The following is a 22,586-nucleotide window of genomic DNA, read 5'->3' as shown; positions in this document are numbered from 1 at the left end:
CCCCACTCGCTCAGTGCTCGGCAGTGGCCAAAGTGCAGCCTAAAAACTATAAACAAAACTAAGGGATGTTGCATTTGGAGAGGCTACAGCTTACATTTTACGGACGTGGACTGAGAAAACAAGCAAAGAAAACTGGGCTGAAAAGTAGTGAAGAGAGGATTATACTGTGTGTTGTAGGTATTTCACAGTCATATAGACTTTGGGGACACACACAAACTTTACTGACTCTTTTCTCTTTTTTTATGAATTACAGGTGTTCCAGACTATTATGTTATGTTGAAGCACGTGGTTTAAATAAAGTAATACATTAATGCTAAAGTTTAGCATAATGATCAGCTGGTGATCAACACATGGTTTGATCTGTGCTCTGTGCCACTAGAGGGCGCTGTTGTGTCATCTATATGTATCTATCAGGCAGGACGTTTCAGGATTCATCCTCCAAGCAAAGTTAATGTTATGGGCTTGGTGTGTGTGTGTCTGCAAGTGTAAAGAGCCCAATCAAAAATTAGCAAATTAGAAGTACTGCTTCTTATCATAGTTACCTTGTTTGTAAAATTCATAATTTATTTTTATTTAACTTCTTTATCTTATTTAACATTTTAATTACCTAATAATTTGCACAGTATGAGTTCAAGTCTTTTCATTTCATTGTTGCTTTACCTGTACAGTGACCAATAAAAAATACCTACAACTTTGACATGTTGCGGCTAAAATACACCTAGAGCTGAAGCACTCAGTTTGTAAAATAAATAAATAAATAAATAAATAAAGGCTCCCCCTGTAACGAAGACATCATCAAATATCATGAAAAACTAATCTAACTGTTGTAAAACGTCCTCACCTGTTGAGTTCAGCTTTGTGTCACGTTCTTCCAAAGGGTCTTTATTTATTTTTATTATTTTATTTATTTATTTATTTCATTTTTTAGAAACACAAACTTTTTTTCCTTCCTTTGTCTCACATGGTTGAAATAAAACCATTGAGAGAGTAAATTGTCTGTGGTAGAAGTGCTAACTGCATTTGAAACAGGACAAGGGGCTCAAAAACCAAAAGATGTTTCTATAAACTGGTTTAATATTTAACACTGCTTTCAGTTCAAATGCACATCCATCATGAGATTTTATGTAAAATCCCTTCATCTGACAGATGAATGTACAATGTTCACTTTTAAAATTCAATTCAATTCAATTCAATTCAGTTTTATTTATATAGCGTCAATAACAATACAAATTGCCTCAAGACGCTTTACAAAAAAAATGTGAAAACCTGAAACCTCCAGAGCAGCATGAAGGTGAAAAACTCTCTTTTAACAGGAAGAAACCTTGAGCAGAACTCAGCTCATATGGAGGGACACATCTGCTGAAGGCCAGACCGGTAGAAACAGAGAAGATAGAGAGAAAAGTGGACAAATGCAGGAGGCCCTGAAGACTGGGCTGGTTGATAAGAGCTTTATTTTCCTCATGAATCACTATATCTGTCAAGTACCGCACAAGATATTTCTTCTTTTACCACCACGGCCTTATTTTATGCTCCGTCTGATCACCTGTTGATGTTTTATTGTTTATCTCCCTCTCTTCTAGGACCTTCATTCCGATTCACCTCCGCAGCACCGTTTCTTTCCTTAAACTGTGTGACTTTAAGGTAAGAACCAGGAAGTCTTAGTGTCAGAAGAATTAAAATGCATCATACATTTTAAATAAAGAGGTGTTTGTTTTCAAAGCTTCTGAAATGCAACTGTGCGCATGTTTAAACTTCCACGCGCCCTGTTTCAGTTCTCCGCTGGACTCCATGTACGGTGGATTTCTTTTTTATTTCCTAATTCAGCATTTCTTTGTCTTTTTTTTGTCAAGGAAAGTTGGCTGGAAGGATAAGTTGGAAGCAAAGTGGAAAGGAAAGAGGGCACCCTGAATGGCACAAACCCTTTGAGAGTTAATGTGGTCTTTTATCTTTCTTCTCACTCTTTTCAGTGTAAAACGCTCACTTTCTCTGCCTGGATCACCTTATACCTTTCTCAGGTTCAGCCTATCAGCACCTTTTTGTGTCGAGCTCTTGTTACTCCACCCCACCCTTGGGAAGATGGCATTATACTGTATTTGGAAGGGTAACAGAGCTCCCTCTATCTCCCTGAGACATGCCACTGACCTGTAATTAAGTCCCATTGTACTATTCAGAGGAAAGTCCTCACCAAAACGGACAGAGGGCAGTGTGTGTGGATTTCCAGCGGCTCAGATACCGCTGTGACTAATGCTCCACCACACAAGCAGGGTTTATCAAAAAGGAACACATGCAGCACACATTAGAGCCTGCATTTTCCCTCTCCAGAGGACTCAAAGCTATGTTGATTGGTAATGAGATACAATCCATGCTGTCCATCTCTCATTAGTGAACCATTGCTCGCCGCCTCTGCCTCTGTGTTCTCACCGCTTAGCTCTCTCTCCCCCCTGTGTTTGTCTCTGCCTCGGCCTAGTGTGCTCTCCCCCTCACCCCCATCTCCAACGCCACCATTCAACCCCATTGATCATGCATGCAGAAATTTAACACACCCCTTAATTCCTGTCCAAATAGCCCCTGTCCCACTTCCAGAGCTTCATCTGTTCATCTGCGGAGGAGAGAGTAGGCCTCTGTGCTGGCAGGACCCCGGCGGCCGTGCTCAGCGAGGTTAAACCGGCGTTGGAGAGGACGGTCGCGAATCTAAATCTGTGCCTGTGCATCCTACGCCACACACTCTGATCTTGCGGTTGCTCCATGATATGTGGTGGGCACATTGTGGAGACATAATCAGCGCTGTGTATTTTTTTTTGCCTATTCCATAGTCTCAACGTCCAAAACGCGCTCAGAAGTTTGTCCCAAACTCTGAACTTTGGGTAGGACGGCTCTCATTTTATACCCACTATAAGTCAATGCTGTCATTGTCTTTGTTGAGTTGCTGGGCTATTGATTGGCCTTAACATTAGCTACCTGGTCACATGTTGAGTCAGTGTTGAGAAGATTAGCCGAAGCTGGCTTTGGTACTAATTAAATACTTAAACCCCAGCAATGAATGAGTACACAGCACACACAAACCTCCTCTTATACCGCACTGCATGTGCTGGTCTGAACTATATGGGCCGTGTATTAAGACAGACGTGTAACTAACGTCCACGCTGATCGATCTAATCTAATAATAATAATATAACGTATAAGCAACCAAAAGGTTTTCATTCAAACACTTCAGAAACGCTACTGAAGCTCGTATGTGTGAGTTAACATGACTTATCACTGACTCCATGTTGACTTTAAAAGATTTAAACAGACTACAGGAAGCAAGGATTCATAACTAATTTCCCAACTCAACACTAGTTGTCAAACCAATTCACTCTAAGGACAATGCAGCGTTTATATAATAATTTTACTCAACATTAAAACTGCAGTATCTCTTTTCATCCCTGTCTTATTAAAGCCAGTAACTTCAATGGCAAAGAAATTGCGTTGTTTATTTATTTTTTATTTTCACACGTAGTGTAAAAAGTATTTCTTTACACACTTTTGCGAAAAAAAGAGTCACTTAAGCCTTTCATCTGGTGTTTACACAGTTTAAACGGCCACTCCAGCTCTGTAAGCAGACAAGTTTCCGAAGCTGTAAATTTTGCGTGATTTGTCGCACTGTTGTGGAAATTGCAACAAGTAAGTCAAAGTTAGCAAGAACATGGCCGGAAGTTAGGACATTCTTTCTACAAAATAAAAGCTTAACGTTTGTTGTTTGAGTTATTTGAGTTCAAAAACTCAGGTTTTTCCAGTCTTTGATAGAATTTATTGGATTTTTTCCCACTGACCGTGACGTAAGACATAAAACTGTTAAGATGAAAGTGATGAACCATGCGTTGAACAAAGGCAACTGGACTTATACAATTTCTTGAATACGTTTCGCCACTCATCCAAGTGTTTTTTTTTCAGTTCTGAAGACCTTCACAGGCATAACCTTAATTTATGCAACAACTCTCCAAAGTACATTTTAAGATTGTGCTTTACTGAAATCACAAAATGCAGAAAATATCATTAATTCTTCCTGCAATATGAAATTGTATTTTTTTTTTGATATTCCAATAGATAGGTCTTTATTTAGCTGTACTGATTAGATCCTTAAAATGTTTCTTTACATTTCTCACTGAAGCTAATCTGTGTTTAAGGGATTATTATTATGAATTAAACACATTGCTTTCAGTTTACTTTTTTATTTTAGCAACAGAATAAAATTTAGAATCACATTTTTTACCAGATATGTTCACATATACGAGGATGTTGTTGTGTTGTTTGTTGCAATAAAGAAGTAACAAGTAAAATAAAATAAATGACAGCAAAAGAAAATGTAGAATGAACATGAAAGAAAGTTTATGTAAAGTGGGAAAATTGCAAAATCAAGAATTCTAAACATTTCTGAGGCACTCCTTCACACGTCGTTGCAATCTTTCATTTTTAGTTTCCACATGCAGCCAGTCCGAGATGATGAAAGCCCACGTGGCATCTGCTGTCTCTCCGCCGGGCTTTTATTTGGAAAGGTCAGACCGGAGGCAGTAGGGTTGAGAGCAGGAGACCGTCACGCCGGAACCTCGGTGGTGGGATGAGAGAGAGGGACAGCGGCGGGGACTGAGTGGAGGAGGAGGTGGAGTCTGTCCCAGCCTGCATCTGGCCCGCTCCCCTCTCTGTCACCCCGGGCCAAACCCGCCCAGCTCACTCACTCTCCGCCTGTTTTCCCGCACGGCTCGGCCCGGACACACTCAGTCAGTCACACTCACCGCGAGGACACGGAATGGAGACGGAAGGGAGCCAGAGCAGCCTGTCCACCACGGACTCCCCTCACGACCCCTGGTAATGGAAAAAAAAAAGGAAAAACAAAAAAGAAAAAGAAAAACTTTGCTTTTTAAACTTTGTGTCGTACCTCAGACTCAGACCTGGTATTCTGCGAGTGGAGTCTGGTCTGCAGCCTGACTCACACAGAGAGCCTTCATGTAAAATCAGGGATGAGACACTCTGGAAAATCCTCAGCAGAAACTTTGTTATTACCGCGTAACCTCACAAACAGTAGTGATTGCAAATTTGAATTTTATTTTTCTGTTTTTTTTTTCCCCACAGCAAAATGTTCATTGGTGGACTCAGCTGGCAAACAACTCAAGGTAAATCTTTTTCTTCTACTTTTTTTTCCTCACACCACCAGCTCTCTTGAAATGACACGGTGTCTTTAAAAAATCAAACAGTAATTTAAAAGATGTATTTCTTAACATTTCTCTTTATATCATTGTTTATTTTATTTTAATTTTAAACCGTGAAACCTGCCCCCAGATGAATGCCCCCATTCAGAACTTCCATAGGATAAATTCTTGATTAAACAGGTTGTGTTTAAATGATACAGCTTGTAGTTACATGATGAATTATTGTGTAATTTTACATCCTTTAAACTCTAATCAGAGCCCATTTTATGTTTGACACCCAGACTTTAAAAATGTATGGAAGAAATCTCAGCAGTGACTCTCTGTGGGGAAAGTTTTGAGCAAAAAGAAGTTGTTAGTCGTTAATCTCTTGGTCCATCTGATAATGTGTCTCGTTTTGTGTCCCAGAGGGTCTGAAGGAGTACTTCTGCAAGTATGGCGAGGTGAAGGAGTGTATGGTGATGCGAGATCCGGTTACTAAGCGCTCGAGGTGAGGGAGCTGTGAGCCCGGCTCCTCCGCCGGAGCTGAAAGTTTATCTGACCTCCGTGATTCCTCCCTGCTCATAACGTATCATTGCATGTCAACATCGGTTCTCGTGTCATTAATACCTTCTCCCCTCATGTCTGCAGAGGGTTCGGATTCGTCACCTTTGTTGATCAGGCCGGCGTGGATAAAGTTTTGGCCCAAACCAGGCACGAGTTGGACTCAAAAACAGTGAGTTCTCTGTATTTACTTCCCACCACCGGCTAATCCCATTGCTCAGTGTTTGATTAGTGGATTTTCCAATAATCCGCTACAGAGGTGTAACATTGCTGCATTTTAGTGTTTTTACTGAGGTTCCACTATGCCGATGTTTTTTCAAACCACGTCTGTGTCCGCCGCCGCACACTCCGATGTGAGTTACGTGGTAAAGTCGATGGCGCGGACGCATGGGAGAAAGTGTTCCCTCTCTTCTCCCTTTGGACGAGCAGGCAAGGAAATGTTAATCAGTGTCAATTTCCATAGAAACAAGGGGAATTGGACAGGGTTGCGTTCACTGCCAATCTTTGATTTGGCCTCTAGGAAAAGGAAACCAACACTTTCTTTCTCTTTCCTGTCCCCAAGGGGTCAAATTGACCCCAAAAAAAAGTTTCTCAATGGAACGAGCAAATGCAACCTGAGACCGTCAAGGTGTGAAAGCAGCAACAACAACTAAACTCCTGTGAGCTTCCTGTTGATCTCAGGGAGAACAAGGCCCACGATAAAGTCAGGGCAACGCTTTCAGGCCCTTTCACCTGTGTGGATTGTAACTTAAAATTTATTAATCGCCTGTGTTGCAGAGTGTATGTGTATATGCGTGTGTGTGACTCTGTGTGTGTGTGTGTGTGTGTGTGTCTTTTTGTCAGTAATGAATGTGGGCCGGTCTGGGAACAATGTGGCCCGTTGGTCGCCATAGGGACCACTGCCCCCGCCTCTCTCCTCAGTGGGAGTGGTGATGGCTGCGGGTTAGTGACTGTATTGAAATGAGGGGAGGCTATTTCTTCTCTTTTGTGCTCTGAGCGATGCACCTCCACAAGTCTTTGGAAAATAAGTGGAGGTGGCGAGGAAGGAAATGGAAGAGAGAAAAAAAACAGGTCGTTTGCTGTGGAAAGTTGCAAGGAAACGAGAAATTTCTGTCATGATGAATCTAAAATTAGCAGGGCTGGGAGTTCTCCGATAGAGAATTCAGTTTTGTGTGTATGTGTTTTTTTTTTTTGGTTTCCCAAGTGCCCTCCTGCTATAGTGTCACTTGCAGGCACGACAGCTATGACAAGTAGCGCCATCATGGTTGGACGCCACTAACTCGCCATGGGGCTTGTTTCCATAGTGACCCCCCCCCCTCCTTCCAACAGTTGAAGAATGGCTCTGTCACAAAAGAAAAAGATAACAATGCACATCATTTACAATCATTTCTTGGATACCAGAAATCAAAACTGCATAAACAGTCACGGTCTTGGAGGTCATGATACTGACAGCTTGTCTTCGCGTTGCCTCTCCCGGTCGAGCAACTGATCGAGTTTATTTATCGCAGGCTTCGTAGATGGGGGACCGCTTGTCTTGAATTTGAGCTTTTCCCCCCTAGTTTGTGGGTGCGTTGTCCGCGCCGAGCCTCGTGGGCCGCAGCGGGGCCTCTTGCGGCCGGCACTTGGGTGTGTCGGCGGCGTTTTCGGTGGGGGCTGCGGCGGGCCCGGCGAGTGTGCGCCTGGCGTGGAGAGGGCTCAGCGATCAGCCACAGGGGTTGGATGGTGAGTAGAGTAGGCCTTTTAGACTGCTCACCCTGCCCCCCTCCCCCTCTCTCTCTCATGCAGACAGGTTATCCTGTTAGAGAGGGAAGAGAAAAGTTCTCCAGTGGCAACAGAAAGAATGTGCCATGCTGTGACCGTCTGAACTGCTCCGGCTCTGGAATTAACGGAGCTTTGCACAGCCGTGAGGCTAAAGAGCAAATACAGTGCTGCAGAGGAATTTATTGGTACTTATTGTGTTGAAGGACAGATGCGGTCCGGTTCTGACCAGTATAGCGGGGCAGGTTTTACGGTGATTTATGTTACTGCTGCTCTACTAGTTGCCCCTCTGGGTGCCCTTCCAGCTTCCTGCTATCTGTAAAGTCGGTGACGGCTGATGCAAACAGCACCTTTGTGGGACAGAGTTTCCATTGAACCGCCGCTCCGAGGTGCACGGCGGAGAGTTTTACAACAAAGTCACACAACTCTTTGCAGAGTTGCATCAGGCACGTATTCGCGACCCCCTTAACCACTTCCTCACTGACCTGAGCGGAAAGAAGGGGCGAGGGCCGGTGGGGGGTGGATAACCCCATCTGTGATTACTATGTCTCTCCTAACTAATAGGATTGGAGTCAACAAGCTTGAGTTGTTCCTCAGAGATGTTGAGCGCTGCCCAATCGGCATGTTGCGTTAAGTGCGTTCCCGGCTCAGGCTGTGACAGGCAGCACGCTGAGCCAACTGTTGCATAGCTGGGTAGTTGGTCAAAGGGGATTGCCCTGATTTCATAAACCTCTCTCGGAATTATGCTCAGCTCCTTCCCTGTTACCTTGCCGTGAGCGTGGAGTTGTTAGATCTCTCTCTGAGCAAAACCTTTGAGGTCTCAAAGCGACTTCACATCTTTAAAAGCATTAATTTGATGTGTGTTTTTGTTTTCAGTAAAAGACGAATCTTAAAATTAAAGCTTCTTCTTCTTCTCCCAGAATTTATCAAAATGAAATAATTTTCCTTACATAACTTGAGCACGGGACGTCTCGTGCTTCACGCATAATTCCAGCGTACGTGCACTGGAAGTTTGAATATCGCCACCCGAGTGGCTGCCAAACCCGTAGCAAATAATATGCTTGTATGTAAACTCAGATTTTAGGTAAGTACAAAGTAATATTGAGCAAATGAATGCCAAACATCTTTTTGCAGAGGCTCGGCTTTTAAATACATCTCTTGTTTCTGCTGTGGCCGGACAGATTCCATTAACACGGCCACTTAATCTGTTTAATGTCCACAGTTTCACCCCGTGGACGCTCTGTGTGCTGCCATGTGTTTGATTTTGTCTGTTTGTGTGTGTGTGTCTGTTTGTTTTTGAATGTGCACAGGAGTGTTGGACATCAGGAGGGTTGGTGACCGGAGGTGACTATCAGAGTAGTCTAGCCACCATAGACACTAAACAGTAGACTCTGCATCTGATCCTCCAGTCTTAGCCTATAGTCTTCTCACTCTGCTCTCTAGAATAAAAGTTTAAAAAAAAAAAAAAAAAAGAAAGAAAAATAAACTTGAGGTGATGTGGACTCTTTATTAGAAACAACACTCTGGTAAACGCATGTGGTTTACCATAGAGGCTCTAGATCTCTACTGTAGTTGAACTCTACCCTCTCATGGTTACGGACTAATCTTAGCGCTGCACTGTCTCACCATCTGTTAGTGTAACAGCAGTACAGTGTGGCGTAGTCTAGTTGTTCTCTAGATCTATTAGAACAGTATAGACTAATATAGAGGTCTCAAATTCCAATTTTACAGCCTGTCTATGATTGCATCCTCGTGGCATGGTGTGGTTTTCTCTCCAATCTCGTCCTCAGTTCATTTTAGTTCGCATTGTTGTTTTTCTTATATATTGTTAAGATCAAACGCAGGAAAGGGTTTATTTCCTGGGAGTAAATGTAAGGATGATCCAGATCACCTGAGACTGAACAAAGGATGACAAATACTCCCTGTCACCACTCGTGTCAATTTCCCAGAACGGGGGGAGAAAAAAAACAAACACAAACAAACAAAATGTGAGCAGATCTGCTGTCAGCGTGGTGCGATTGACAGCTCCGGTCTTCTTCCCCTTCCTCGTTTCTCTCACTCTCTTTCCGACACACTTGTCCTCCACCTACGGCTCTCCTCGCCGAGGTGAGGCGCGTTTGTGATTGTGGTGCCCGTGTGAGATTCCAGGAGATCACATGTCACATGGTGGTGACGAGAGAGGCCGGGGTTCGCCGGACATTCCCAGGCGTTCCACTTTACATTCCACATCCGTGCACGTTTATAAGAGGTGCGCGGCACGGCAAGTCGCTGATAACGCGGCGGGTCAGCAGTAACAGAGCAGGCGGTCACTTTAAACCGGCTTTGTTAGACAATTTCTACTCCTGAAATTATTGACAGACAATTGTGTGACAGCTGTTTGCATAAAAAATCAATCATTTAGTCCGCTTGTCAAACATAAATAAGAAACATTCACTGGTGTAACATTTAAACTTTACTCGTTTTTTTGACCAAGTTTCGACTGGTGGCCAAATAGTTTAGACCACAGGTCTTCAACAAGGGGTCCGTGACCCTTAAGGGGTCCGCAGAAGCACTGCAGGGGGGTGGCAAAGTCCTTGGTTGATTTGACTTTTTTTTTTTTGTATTTTGTTATTGTCCTCACAAATTTAAATTCCTTTCAATCCACACTAACATGAATCCAACATATTTTAGTGAAGGGATAAGGAGAATAGCTTAATATTGAATGCAAAATGATAATAATAATGTATATTTATAAATAGCACTAGACTACATATAGTAGGTAGGGGGTCCATACTTAGTCTCTCCATTAGTTTGGGATAAAACCTTGTTTAGACCTCAACACATTAACCCTTGGAGAATTCACAACAGTATTAAAAGAAAATACCTCATTTCCAAGTTATAGACTCGATAATCACTTCATTCATGCAAAAAAAAATTAGCTGGAGATTAACTGATAATCAAAATCATCATTAGTCTCAACTGGAATTTAATGGAAGTCATTGAAATTAAAAATCTAATTAAAATCCATAAAACCCCTTAGTGTTTGTAGCGAATTTGGTACGGTATTTTTTTTTTTTACTTTATTCAAGGGGAAATATAAATTTTATATTGAATCTATGTTTTTTGTTCTCAAGTATTAAGCTTTGATGTCCTTTATGTTTACCAGCGGCTGCTACATCACTGCTGGTCATCGTTAAATCATAGACTGACACACACCTAGCGCCATTAACAGATTCAGACTCAGGTGAAGTCAGATCCCGGTTGGCTGTAAGATGAATATACTTTCCATGTGATGTCTGTTTCCTTTCATGGTGTCGTTCTGTTTTCTAGCTCAGCCTGGAGCAGATGTCTTTGGCATCACTGCTTTGCCTTAGGAGTGGTGAATATGTATGCTAGGCCAAGAGGATGACATGGATATATTACACCTCCACTGCCGAGTCGCTCAAGAATGAAAGAGTCTAATATCAGAGTTCACCAAGGGACAGATTTTGTCTTCATGGCAGCACGTTGCTAACCACTCTTCTCTTTCTCTGTATCCTCTCTTTTAGATCGATCCCAAGGTGGCGTTCCCTCGCAGAGCTCAGCCCAAGGTGAGTCAAAGCGTCCCGTCGTGCCGTGCATTGTTCGAAGCAGGTTGGGGGTTTCAGTCTCTCATCCGGCTAATGCACCGTAATCTGATGAACACGAGCGCCACCGACATACATTGTAAGACGCTTACGTCGGGGGTGCGCTAACAACTTAAACGTTTTTTAAACTCATCTAAACGTCTGCGGTGTGTTTCAAGTGGGCTCTGCCCCGATCGCAGAGTCTTCCATTCACATCCACGCGATGAAAAACACATCTACAAAGCAAGTGTCTTGGGACATTACTGAACTATTTGAGTTTACACAGAAAAGTAAGCTCAGCTGTCACAATGGAACTGAAGCACGGTTTATATTAGAAGCGTACGGTGGGTCTTATTTTTTCAGACTGGCAGTTTACTGTTGTGTTGTGACTCACTGGTTAGTCTAATTATTACCCTGTTAATTGATCACCTGAGTGAGAGAAAATGAACGGATGTTTGGTAATTGGTGTTAATTTCGCTTCTTCCAGAATCTCAAATCTAGTATCAAAGATATTAAAGTGTAAATCATTACCATGTTACATACCAGTGAATTCTAATTTGTTGATATATCCGATTTCAGATAAATCTCTGCTGATAGCCTCTGTTTATTTGTATCTTTCTCCTCACTGAATGCTAAAACATGCTCCCACCAGTTGTCAGCTAACAACAAACACACGCGATATGATATCAGTTTCTTCTCTGCTCACTGTCACCGGACAAACGTCCAGCCGCCACTGAAAAAACTGCGCTGTTGTGTAAAGGGAAATTCAAGGGATGCAAATAATAACTGGTGTCAAATGCTTTGTGTGCAGTGCAGGACATAGTTGACTGTAAGTCAGCGAATAATCCGCACAAAACAGGACCTTAAACATGGAAATCCTTATTTAACGTAATTACAGCTGGTCAGTGAGAAGCTCTTCCCTCCTAAGAACATGTAGCATTCATGGTTATGGTGTAAAAATGCTAATTCAAAGTAATGTGTTGTTTCCTCTATCTCTTTTCTTCAGGTTTTGTCTCGCTATAAACTCGAAGTTTTATTTTAAGAAATATAAAGCTTGACTTGATTCATCTTTGAGGTGAATTGTGAGGACACAATCTACTGTAGTTCTACTTGTCAGAGTATTTTGTTTTCTGACGTGTTCCTGAGCACCGTACATTCAGCTAAACCCAAACCCAGAGCATTTTAAAGTAACAAATGCATGTATTTCTAATCAACTTTCTTCACCAGCGCCTCTTTTCTCTTTTCTTCTTCCAGCTGGTGACTCGAACCAAGAAGATCTTTGTGGGCGGCCTGTCGGTTAACACGACCATCGAGGACGTCAAGCAGTACTTTGACCAGTTTGGGAAGGTGAGTGGCGTTTAACAGAAGGTCGTGGCCGCGTCGTGGAATGAAAAAAAAAAAAAAAAGCAGCAGGTGGCTCAGAGTGGAAGTGGATGATACGGACTCAGATATGTTTTGCTTTGGTGGCATCAGCGCGGAGACAAATCGACAGCTTAGAAACACGTAGTACCACGTCCCACCAGCTCCGCCGACTCCACCGATTCACCACAAATTCTCTGAGAAAAACTTCACTTTTGAGTCGAGCCGCTGCCTGGAAGTGCTGTGAGGGAGGGAGAGGGAGGGGGAAAGGGGAGGGGGGGGGGCGAGAACGGAGGGAGAGAAAAGACTTGAGGAGAGTAGGAAGGGGGGAAAATAACGAGGCTGAGAGGCTCCGAGAGCAGCAGGCGAAGTTAAGGGGGGACTGGAAGAGGGAGTCCAGAGAGAGGGACGAGGGTGGGAGGTTGGGGGAGAAAAGTTTTGTAGTGAGTGTGTGGTGATGGTGAGGAAGGAGGAGGGATTATCAGAATCTGAATTAATCTGATGTAACAGCTGCTCCTACCCACAACCCCCTCCTGGCCCGTTACCGTGGTGACCTGGCTTTCCCATTGTCCCCAAGTAATTCTGCGGGTAAGGGGTTTTTGTTCTGAAGGAGGAGGGATGAGGTGGTGTTTGGGGGTGTTAGCACGAGTGCATTGGGTGGGGGTCAACTCAAGAGTTTAGTAATAGTAAAGACAAGTTCACTTAGACTCAAAAACTCAAGAAACACAAAATTTTATCAAGATATTTTTCAAAACTTTTCTCAGGTTTCTTGTGTACGTTTAGTAAAACTCTAAAGGCAGAGAGTCGATGATGGACTGACAAAGGCAGTGACAAGAAAGGGTGGGCTTTACTGGGAGAGCTTAGTGGAGGCGTAAGAAAGGGAACTGGGGCAGAGATGGGGTGTGTGTGTTAGGGGGGTAGTTACTAGGGCCATTATGCCTCCGTACAAAGCTATACAAATATTTTGTTGGTTTGTCCCGAAGTTATCTGCATACTGGACATTTTCAGACTCCTGGATGTGTAAATGAACACCAGTAATATGTATGATAAAAGTGTTGTGTTTGCTGGATGTAGTGCAAATTAAAATAAAAAAAAAAACATAAAAACATTTTTGGCAAATTTCAGGACGATAATTTCCACCTCGAAAATCCTCAGTCGCCGATGCAAAAGGCTCGACTGCGTGGCACTTTTTTTCCGAGCGCCAAAAGGCTCGGCCTCGAGTTTCTCCTGTGCTCCCTCCTCAATCATAACGTCGAGATGAATTTTTGCCGAGAGAGATATCGAGGGATGGACGGCGAAATGTAGGCTCCAGCCATCCATGGAAGTTCCTGATTAGACTGCCTCACTGGACCTTTTGTGTCCCGTCCTGGTGAGGACAAAGGAGCGCGGAGAGGGATGGGCAGGGGATAACAGGGAAGATGAGAGGTGGGAAAAAAAGGATGAGAGGGAATATTGTTTGGCCGTTAAAATGCCCACTTTTTGAAATATCGAGCGGACGTCGAGCGCTTGCCGCGTTTTAACGTTGTCGCGGAGCCCGTGGTTTTAGGGCATGTTGCAGCCGCGTGGGATTCTGTGTGTGCGTCTGTGTGTGTGTGGCTTGTTAAGTCGCGTTTAGTCTGCATTTTTTCCGCACAGATTCAGAGTCGCGGGCAGTGAGCAAATGTCAGGTTGGAGTAAGCAGTGACTTGAGAGGCTGAGTAACAGGTCTCCTTTCACACTGACACTCCTCAGTCACCTTTGACCTTTCTCTAGGCAAACTGCCCTTGGGGGTTCACACACACACTCACGCACCGCTAGCGCTGGCACTCCGATGTGACCGAGACAGATTATTCTGTGGAGCATATCCAGTAAACTTATTATAGACCAAGAACACAGATTCATTTACCAAATGTTTATGCGGGCGTCTGTGTGCAGTCTGGAGTATAAACATGTCAGCTTGTAGCATGACAGCGAGGGGGGAAGAAAAGAAAGAGTAGGTCAACTTTGACATAAGAAACTGTGTGTGTGTGTGTGTGTGTGTGTGCGCCTGTGTATAGAATAGACACCTGTGTCTTTGGCTCTATAAAGGGAGGCCGGGCCGGAGGGAGAGGTCAAAGGGAGAAGAGGAGGAGGAATTATGGCTGACTGTGCCAACAAACAAAGCCTCCAGGCCTCTTTGTTCTCCCTCTCTCTTTGTCTCCTCTTTTTCCTCCCTTTCCACTTTGACCCAATCTTTTTTTTTTTTCTTTTTCTTCCTCCCTCTTACAGGACTCTCTGAGCTCTCTTTCACCATATCTCCACCTGTCGCTATTCCTCTCGCTATCAGCTCTCCCCTCTCATCGAGTCTCCACCTGCCCACAGGATTCACCTTTCTGCCTGTGACTGGCTACTTTCTTGTGCGCGTGCTTCTCCCTTTGTCTCACTGGCTCTCTCCCACCATTCATAAAACATATTTGATGTTGGCTCGAGTGGTTTTATAAGGACCTTTTTGTACAGTTGCCATGAGAATGTCAAACTTTTGGAGAGGTGAAAGGGGCCGGATTATGAGCTCTTTTTCTGGGAAGGATTGCGACCGGGGCAGTTGAGCAGCAAACACAGCTTCCAGTTTATCGCGCCACCCATTATGTCCGTTAGCCATACGTGGCACAAGGGCTTGTTGTACAGTATTCCAACACATTTTCTCGTCCTTACCCCCTCGGCCTCCTCTTTGTAACCTGTCGCTCATCTCCAGCCCCCCTCTCTTCCCCCTCCTTTCTGTCCATCTGTTGCTGAGCCTCCCTGCAGAACTTGAGAAGGGTTGAGGTCAGGCAATATGCCGTGTGGCAAGAGAGAGGAGGCTGCGTAAAAAAACCTGACTTGTTTGTCTCCCCTACAGGTTGACGATGCCATGCTCATGTTTGACAAGACCACCAACAGACACAGAGGTGAGACGGACTAACCCTCTCTTTCTGTCCCTGCCTCTATTCTCCATCTTTTTTTTCTCGATTTACTACTCTTCCCCGAGTCCTTCCTGGATGTCTATTGATCCCAAGCCACATGCCCGTCCGCCTCTCCCCACCCCCCCCACGGGCCTCCTTCCTGTGGGCTGAGCTGGAGGAGACGAACAGGGCTAGTCTAATTAGCCAGTCCGTTAATCGGGATCAGGATAAAGCCTCCTTAAGCACCTCCTCCCCACCCTGGGATTGATCGATTATGACAGCCTACCAGCTTTGCCCAGGCCTTCTGGCCAGGAAGGGAGGGAAGAAAGGATGAGTGCAGAATACCAGCATTGAAAGAAGGGGGAGGGGGGCAAATGTGTTAAGCGGCTATTACAGCACTAATTACTGCAGACTATTACTGTACAGAAAGGCCCTGCCGTCTAATTCCACCATACGGTGTTCATTTTTTTTTTCGTCCCACGGACTTGCCTTGTGCTCAACAGGGTTCGGCTTCGTCACGTTCGAGAATGAGGACGTGGTCGAGAAAGTGTGTGAGATCCACTTCCACGAGATCAATAACAAAATGGTGAGCAGTGAGCGATTCGTGAGCGGCGGTCTGATTTCACCACGCCACTTTATTAACTCATCTGTCTGTTGTCCGGAAACAGGTGGAGTGCAAGAAAGCTCAACCCAAGGAGGTGATGTCTCCCACTGGCTCGGCCAGGGGGCGCTCTCGGGTGATGCCCTATGGGATGGACGCCTTCATGCTGGGCATTGGTATGCTGGGTAAGTTAGTATTGATCCAGACAGGAAGGATGTGGCTGCACACCTGAACCTTGCAGTAACTACGGCTGCATTAAAGGCCCAGCTGCCTTAAAGGTCACATTTCGCCTCGTGGGGAGAAACTGACCACTGAAGTGAGCCGCTGGCTTCAGCTTGTAACTCTCCACCATGAAGCTTTGATTGTCTGCACCCTTTAGTTTAAAAGTAACCAACAAGTGACAGAAATGAACAGAAGCTGCTGCTTTGCCCCATATTAATGTGGCAAGTCTCTAGTGTGAGTCACGCTCTAAAAACACTACAACTGTTCAAATAATGAACCTTTTTTGGGTGTTATTTATGGCCTCTTTTAAACTTTATACCTTCTTCTTCTTCCTGACTAGTTTTTCAATCCGTGCAGATCCACATGACACATTTTTCATCTTCTTTCTGAGGCTGAGGGACATTTTAAGGTGTAAAATCTTTGTCATTGCCCTTTAGCAATTCAGACGATTTCTTTGTCTCACTCGTTCTCTGACAGTCTTACATTATATTGGCAGTCATCGGCACCTGTTTGGGAATCTGAACTCGCCACGCCAATGCTCCCACCTACTGTTCATCCTGAGAACTACTTACTTGTATTTTTCACGAGTCGGTGCAGATGCAGATGCCACAACATTATGAAAAAGATACATATCGATATATTGCATTGTCGCCTTGTGGCATTCGCAATATACAACATTCTTTTATCACTCTGAGTGTTGAGTCTTGAGGTCAGTTCTATGGGTGTAGGGTTGCATACAAAGAAAATCCGTGTGTAATGTGCACTGCTGAGAGTGAAACTGAAGACAAAGACAGTAAGCTTCTATGTCCTGTCCTCAGGAAGAAACCTACAGGTGTTGAATATCATCCACCTGCATGTCAGAGGCTGTTCAAGGCTTCGCTGTTAGGGGGCAGCACAACATCACACACCTGTCGTTGCTCCATTTTGTTTTGTTTTTTTCCTGTGAAGACTGTGACGTGCGTCGTTCCCGGTGTTTGCGGTGGTCCAGGTGTAAACAGTGATTTTCTTCCCACAGGTTACCCGGGCTTCCAGACTGCCACCTACACCAGCCGGAGCTACGCTGGCATCACTCCTGGATACACCTACCAGTTCCCTGGTAATCACAACATGCCTTCTGCTCCTGATGCACTCTGAGTCGTTTCTCTCACATACGTTATGAAGGGACAAATACACAGCCAAAAGTCAGAAAGAACTTTGAAAAAACCTGGTGCAAAGTAAAGTCACGTATTTTTTAAAAGTTGGGTTATTTAAGATCCGATCAAAGTACAGAAACTAAAAGGATTTATGCACACTTTGTAGACTGTAGACTTTGTAGACTTTGTAGACTGAAGAGACTTTAGCCAAAGAGAGAACATGTATGGAAATAGTTCAGTTTTATTGACTAATAAGACAAAAAAACAGGATGAGCTTTGTGTCAATGCTCTAATTAAAGCTTCAGTCAAATCGACAGTCAGTAGCAGCAGCAGCAGCAGCAGCAGTAGTAGTTTTTACGTTGAGCTGACAGCAGACACACTGTCACAAATACAAACATGTTTCCATAGAAGCATATGAAACACTGTGAGTTTAAATGGCTGCTTGTAAATATCAGGGAGTGGAATTAAATCTGCTTATGTTGTGTGGCTGGTGTGTGCATGGAGGTGTGTTTCAGTGGAGCGTTTGAGCGTGTGAGTCTGGGATTCACACATTAAATGTCCACCAAAGAAGAGGTTTCATTTTCAAAGATTTTATCTTTGAACTGTAAAGGTTGTGTGATGAAACTGTAACCCTTGCTTTATTTTTCAGAATCATAACTGTGTGTGATTTGATTTTTTTTTGCACCACAAAGCATCTTTCCTATCCTTTACGTCTCGTTTGCATTCCTCAAGCCCCGTGTGCGCACTTCCTCACCTCCATGGTGTCCTCCCCACCCCCTTGCCTTTGTGCGTGAGTGTGCTGTCCTCGTTGGCGGTGGTGGTGTGTGTCTCAACAGCACTCTGATGTTTCTGTTTTAGAGTTCCACTTAGAGAGGACTCCCCTTCTGACTTCACCCCACCCCCCTGAGCTCACAGGTCAGTCAGTCCCTCCTCTGGACTTTACAAGCAGCACGTTGTCAGTCTGCTACACGTTTATCACTCTCTGGTTTGCATGTTTGTGTTTGTCGGTCCTCCTCGGTTTCAGTCTGAGGGCAGGATTGCTGACAGTAATGAGGAAGGCTGTAATTGTTTCTAGACGCTTCTCTCATTGATCTCATCACATATTTACAAAATTATGTTTATAATGATCTGCAATACTCCAATTGGCAAATTTTACATTGTCTTTCTTACACATGAGTGTTTAACTTTTGATGTAAATTTTCATATTTGTTTTTGAAACCTCAACGTTTTCTTGTGCGTCTCTCCAGCCATTCCTCTAACGGCATACGGACCAATGGCAGCAGCAGCGGCAGCAGCAGCAGTGGTCAGAGGTACAAATATGTGAAACGGTCAAAAAAATCATTTTTGCTGGAATGAAAGTACTGGGAAAATTAGATGAGACGGTCAATAATTTGGTATCTCTAAATATTAGTTAAGATTGACCTAAAATTGATACATTAAAACGTTTATGTCGATTGACAAACACTTGAACATGAGAACTTCAGACCATTTAGTAAGTCTTGAACTGGTCGGGAATATTCCCTTCACTTGAATGTAATCTGTAAATAAAAATACATATTTGTCATAAAAATGTGGACTCACCAGGAGGCAGTCCTAACAAAAGATTTCTGAAAGGCCAAAGGTTTGTGGAGAGTTGTAGGAAAAGGACTTGCCCAAACTGGACTTTAAGAAGCAATAAAATACAATGAATCATTGTGCACTGAAGTGAGACACTTCATAAATTCAGCATTTACGTCTGGGAAATGCTGCTTTCATGCTATTGCATCAGTAATAATCCTGCAGTATAACATATAGAGACGCTTATAGAGTGTGTGATGTATCTTTTGCTTGTGGTATTTTAGTTCTTCTGCCACAGACGAGACATTTTACTGAACCGTACTCACACTGTGGCTAAAATGAAAGGGATTAGAGAAATTACTTTAAATCCTTATAGGTTAGAAAATTTACATTTTAATGTGTAAAGCCCACTTCATTAATCTGGTCAGTGCTCTTTTAACTGTAACACTAAAGCAGTTGTGATTTAGACTGACAGATCATTTTCAGTTGTCTCGTCCTTTATTATTACATTCCAGCATATTCATTTGTGCGCTCTGCAGAATTTCATTTGGATTTAACCCAAGTAACAAGCTTGGTTGTTGTTGCAGCAGTAAAAAATTGGACAAACACTGTGTTGCTTTCAGGATCGACCCCGTCTCGCACGGCTGGATTTTTAGGTACGAGCAGCCCTGGTCCGATGGCGGACCTTTACGGAACAGCCAGTCAGGAGTCGGCCGTGAGCAGTTACCTCAGCGCTGCGAGCCCTGCCCCGAGCACTGGATTCAGCCATAGTTTGGGGGTCAGTAATATTTACAAAACTAACAAGCAAAGCATGTGGTGCTTACATCTGGGACAGCTCCCCTTTTTTTAATGACATTTAAGATCAGCGAATGCACAAGGTTGTGTAAATATAACAGCATGAGAAATGCTTATTTAACCCTGGTCCTTGATTGTTGAATATATGAGAAGATCAACATTAAACCCTGTAATACCATAGGCAGCTTTTCTTATGTCATATAATTATAATATTTTTATGCTGCCGTTGCACGAAAATAAACTAAAACATGTGAATTAGCAAATCTTCGGATCTTCTGATTGGATTTAACAGAGCAGATTAGCTCCTCCCTCCTGTTTTTAGTGTTTGTGCTAAGATAAGCTAACCCCCTGCTAATCTTTGCTTGCTGATATATAAACAGAGTGGTATTGATGAAATTATCTTCTGAGCTGCTGCTTTGATCTTCTCTTCTGTAAATAACCCTAGAAGAAAAGGTAAAAGCAGGTCCTGTACGATGAACTGTTTGATTTTGTCTGTAATATTCTTCCTCGAGTGCATGTTTTCATTTCAGTGAACACAGTAGCACCTGTTTTCACTGATAAATCCCAGAATAATCTAAATAATAAGCGAATTTCGAAGTGATGAAATCTGCATTGTGTCTAACAGAGAAGTGACCTCCAACCTTGCATGCTTGCTTCCACAGGGCCCTTTGATTGCCACGGCCTTCACTAACGGCTATCACTGAGAGTGTGAGTGAGTCCTCGTGCTAGCCGCCATCTTTAACTTGTAACATCTGAGACAGTCTTGGTTTCACCTAACCTGTGAGTAATCCGGCCTCTTTGTGTGTCAGTGCAGAGCTGTAGACTGAGAGCTGGAAGGAGTTGAAGCTGCTTTGGAGCTGATCTGGCCTGTCTCTGTCCAGTCCGCGGCTCCGGCTCAGGGTGGCTGAACCTTCACCCCACCCACACTGGTGTCAGCCACATCCAGTCAACTACTGACACCTCACTAAACCCCCAACTCGTTGGGGGCAGAAAAAAAAGTTTAAAACCCTTCACAAAAGGAGCGAAAAAGTATATCACTACATGTAATAGCAACACATTCAGATGCTGTATTTTTGTGTGTGTGTTTTTTTTTCTTTTCTTTTCTGTTATGTTTCACTTTGTTGTTTTTTTTGTGATGGCTGCGTTATTTCATTATCTGTTTTGGCTGTGTTTTATTGGGTTATTCGACCTCTTTAACCTGATCTCTCTGAGATAAGAGGAGTTCATTCTCCGGGTGACGCCTGTTTGAAGGTCAGGAGTTGTAATTTGTACTGGAAAAAATGTATATTTGTCGCTAGTTCATACTGAATTTTAACATTTGGCATTAATACTATTTCTTGAAAATGTTTCACAAAGTGTATATCTTGGTAGGTTCTTAACATTGACTTGTCACACTAATAACGGTCCGACGACAAAGGTCATTAGTCTCATTTACTCATTAGGCCTTCACAAGGTGTACAATTTTGTAAAATAATGTAAATACGACTGGTTTCCGGGGGGAGGGTCCTGCTGTTTTCTTTGTGTCTGGGAGGTGGGAGGCTATTGGAGAAGTGGTACGATTGCTTCTTTCATCAATCAGTTGGAAAGCTTGACTGTTACGTCTCATCGTTTCACATGGAGGTGGAGAACATTTCAGTTGTCCTGTCTACGTTAGACCAGCCTCCTGCTGTATTTCTCTCCCGCCGTGAGTCGTCTATGGCGTTCAGAAGCTGCCTCAGAGACGAAACACTTTGAGTCCAGTCGGAGAGAGGCTGAGTCTGGAACAACACCTAGCTACTTTTGGCAGACGACGGTGTGAGAACACTCCTTTGTCAGGAGAGGGGTGGGGGTGTGGGGAAAAAGATGCTGTTTTCTTACTTTATCATGTTGTTGTTTTAACTGTGATTTTCAATATGTGATGAATGTTTGTGAAGGAAAATGAAGGATTAGTGTGCAGGAGCGGTCATGCACAGCTAGCATGTTCATGGCCGACTCCCTCTGCAGGTTGTGTCGATGTTTGCGTGAGCTTGTTGGTTGGTTTTGTTCACACTGGTTTCCAGTGCGCCGCTCGAGGGGACGGTACCTCAGTTGCAAATGTGAAATTTTAATCTGACTTTTTTTTTTATATATATATAACTACATTAACATCAATGTCAAGGTACGGATGGTTGAACCTTTTAGAAAGGTGGCAACAGGAACAGGTGGGGTCTTATTAACTTGTTTACCTGTCTTACCCCCCACCCTATCCATCACTGCATATCCACTGGAGGTCACAGACTGTAGCCATGTGACAGCTATTTTTAGACCAAAACAATTATTTTCAGAGCTACTAGGATGTTGCACTGGCCGATCACGATAAATGTATTATTTCCTTCGAATGTTAGCTTAAAGAACAAAGCACTCTCAATTTACAAAACAACTGGTTTTACATTTTCTTACACTTGCTCTCACTGCTGTGGGCTACGAAGGTATTTCAGAATGATGATGATGATGATGATGATGATGATGATGATTTCACTGAAAAATAACAATCTTGTCAACACTGTAACATTGTCTGATTTACTTTTTCCTGTCATGTGTATTCCTTTTGGGGGAAAAAACTTTTTAAAATTCCTAATAAATTATTTTAAAACATTCCACTTTAGTGTCCTGTTTGTGACTTTTTTCATCACATAATGCATATTGTGTATTTTTCTTATGAGCTTTTAACAGAAATACAAATTACAATAACACGGTGAACTAAAACATAAATAATTATCACATATATGAAGCAACTTTTTTTGTGTGTGACGATTTATGTGAAGCGCTATAGTAACAATGGCTGCTTCGAATGTCAAAAAACATGGTACTTTTTTGACGTATCGCTACAAATTTGAACCTAAGTATTATAAATGTGTGCTAAATCGTGTGATGTCTGTCCAGTCTGCCTCAGCGTCTGCCTCAGTTTCCTGGCTGACTTCTCTTTTCCATCATCA

At 43.3% G+C, this 22,586-nt stretch overlaps 1 protein-coding gene across 5 annotated transcripts; it reads left to right on the top strand.

Annotated features, from left to right (window-relative positions):
• The first annotated feature begins 36 nt into the window (after positions 1 to 36).
• msi1b (musashi RNA binding protein 1b) lies at positions 37 to 22,250 on the top strand. 5 transcript variants are annotated; one of them, XM_047591390.1, is made up of 18 exons: positions 37 to 173; positions 1,581 to 1,641; positions 1,851 to 2,755; positions 4,457 to 4,845; positions 5,110 to 5,150; positions 5,592 to 5,673; positions 5,814 to 5,898; positions 11,012 to 11,053; positions 12,323 to 12,415; positions 15,282 to 15,330; positions 15,828 to 15,910; positions 15,993 to 16,110; positions 17,163 to 17,243; positions 18,139 to 18,195; positions 18,528 to 18,590; positions 19,461 to 19,615; positions 20,295 to 20,340; positions 20,447 to 22,250. In XM_047591390.1, the coding sequence occupies exons 4-17, from the start codon at positions 4,787 to 4,789 to the stop codon at positions 20,334 to 20,336; spliced, it is 1,050 nt and encodes a 349-aa protein (XP_047447346.1). In that variant the 5' UTR covers positions 37 to 173; positions 1,581 to 1,641; positions 1,851 to 2,755; positions 4,457 to 4,786; the 3' UTR covers positions 20,337 to 20,340; positions 20,447 to 22,250. The 5 variants fall into 5 exon arrangements, with proteins under 5 accessions (XP_047447346.1, XP_047447345.1, XP_047447348.1 ...); XM_047591389.1 differs by having other exon boundaries at positions 20,442 to 22,250; XM_047591392.1 differs by having other exon boundaries at positions 20,295 to 20,344.
• Positions 22,251 to 22,586: the final 336 nt, after the last annotated feature.

This window comes from Mugil cephalus, chromosome 8 (assembly GCF_022458985.1).
Source record: "Mugil cephalus isolate CIBA_MC_2020 chromosome 8, CIBA_Mcephalus_1.1, whole genome shotgun sequence".
In the NCBI taxonomy this organism is placed as follows: Eukaryota; Metazoa; Chordata; class Actinopteri; order Mugiliformes; family Mugilidae; genus Mugil; species Mugil cephalus.
Note: the sequence above shows the minus strand (reverse complement) of the source record. Positions and strands in the feature narration are given on the sequence as shown.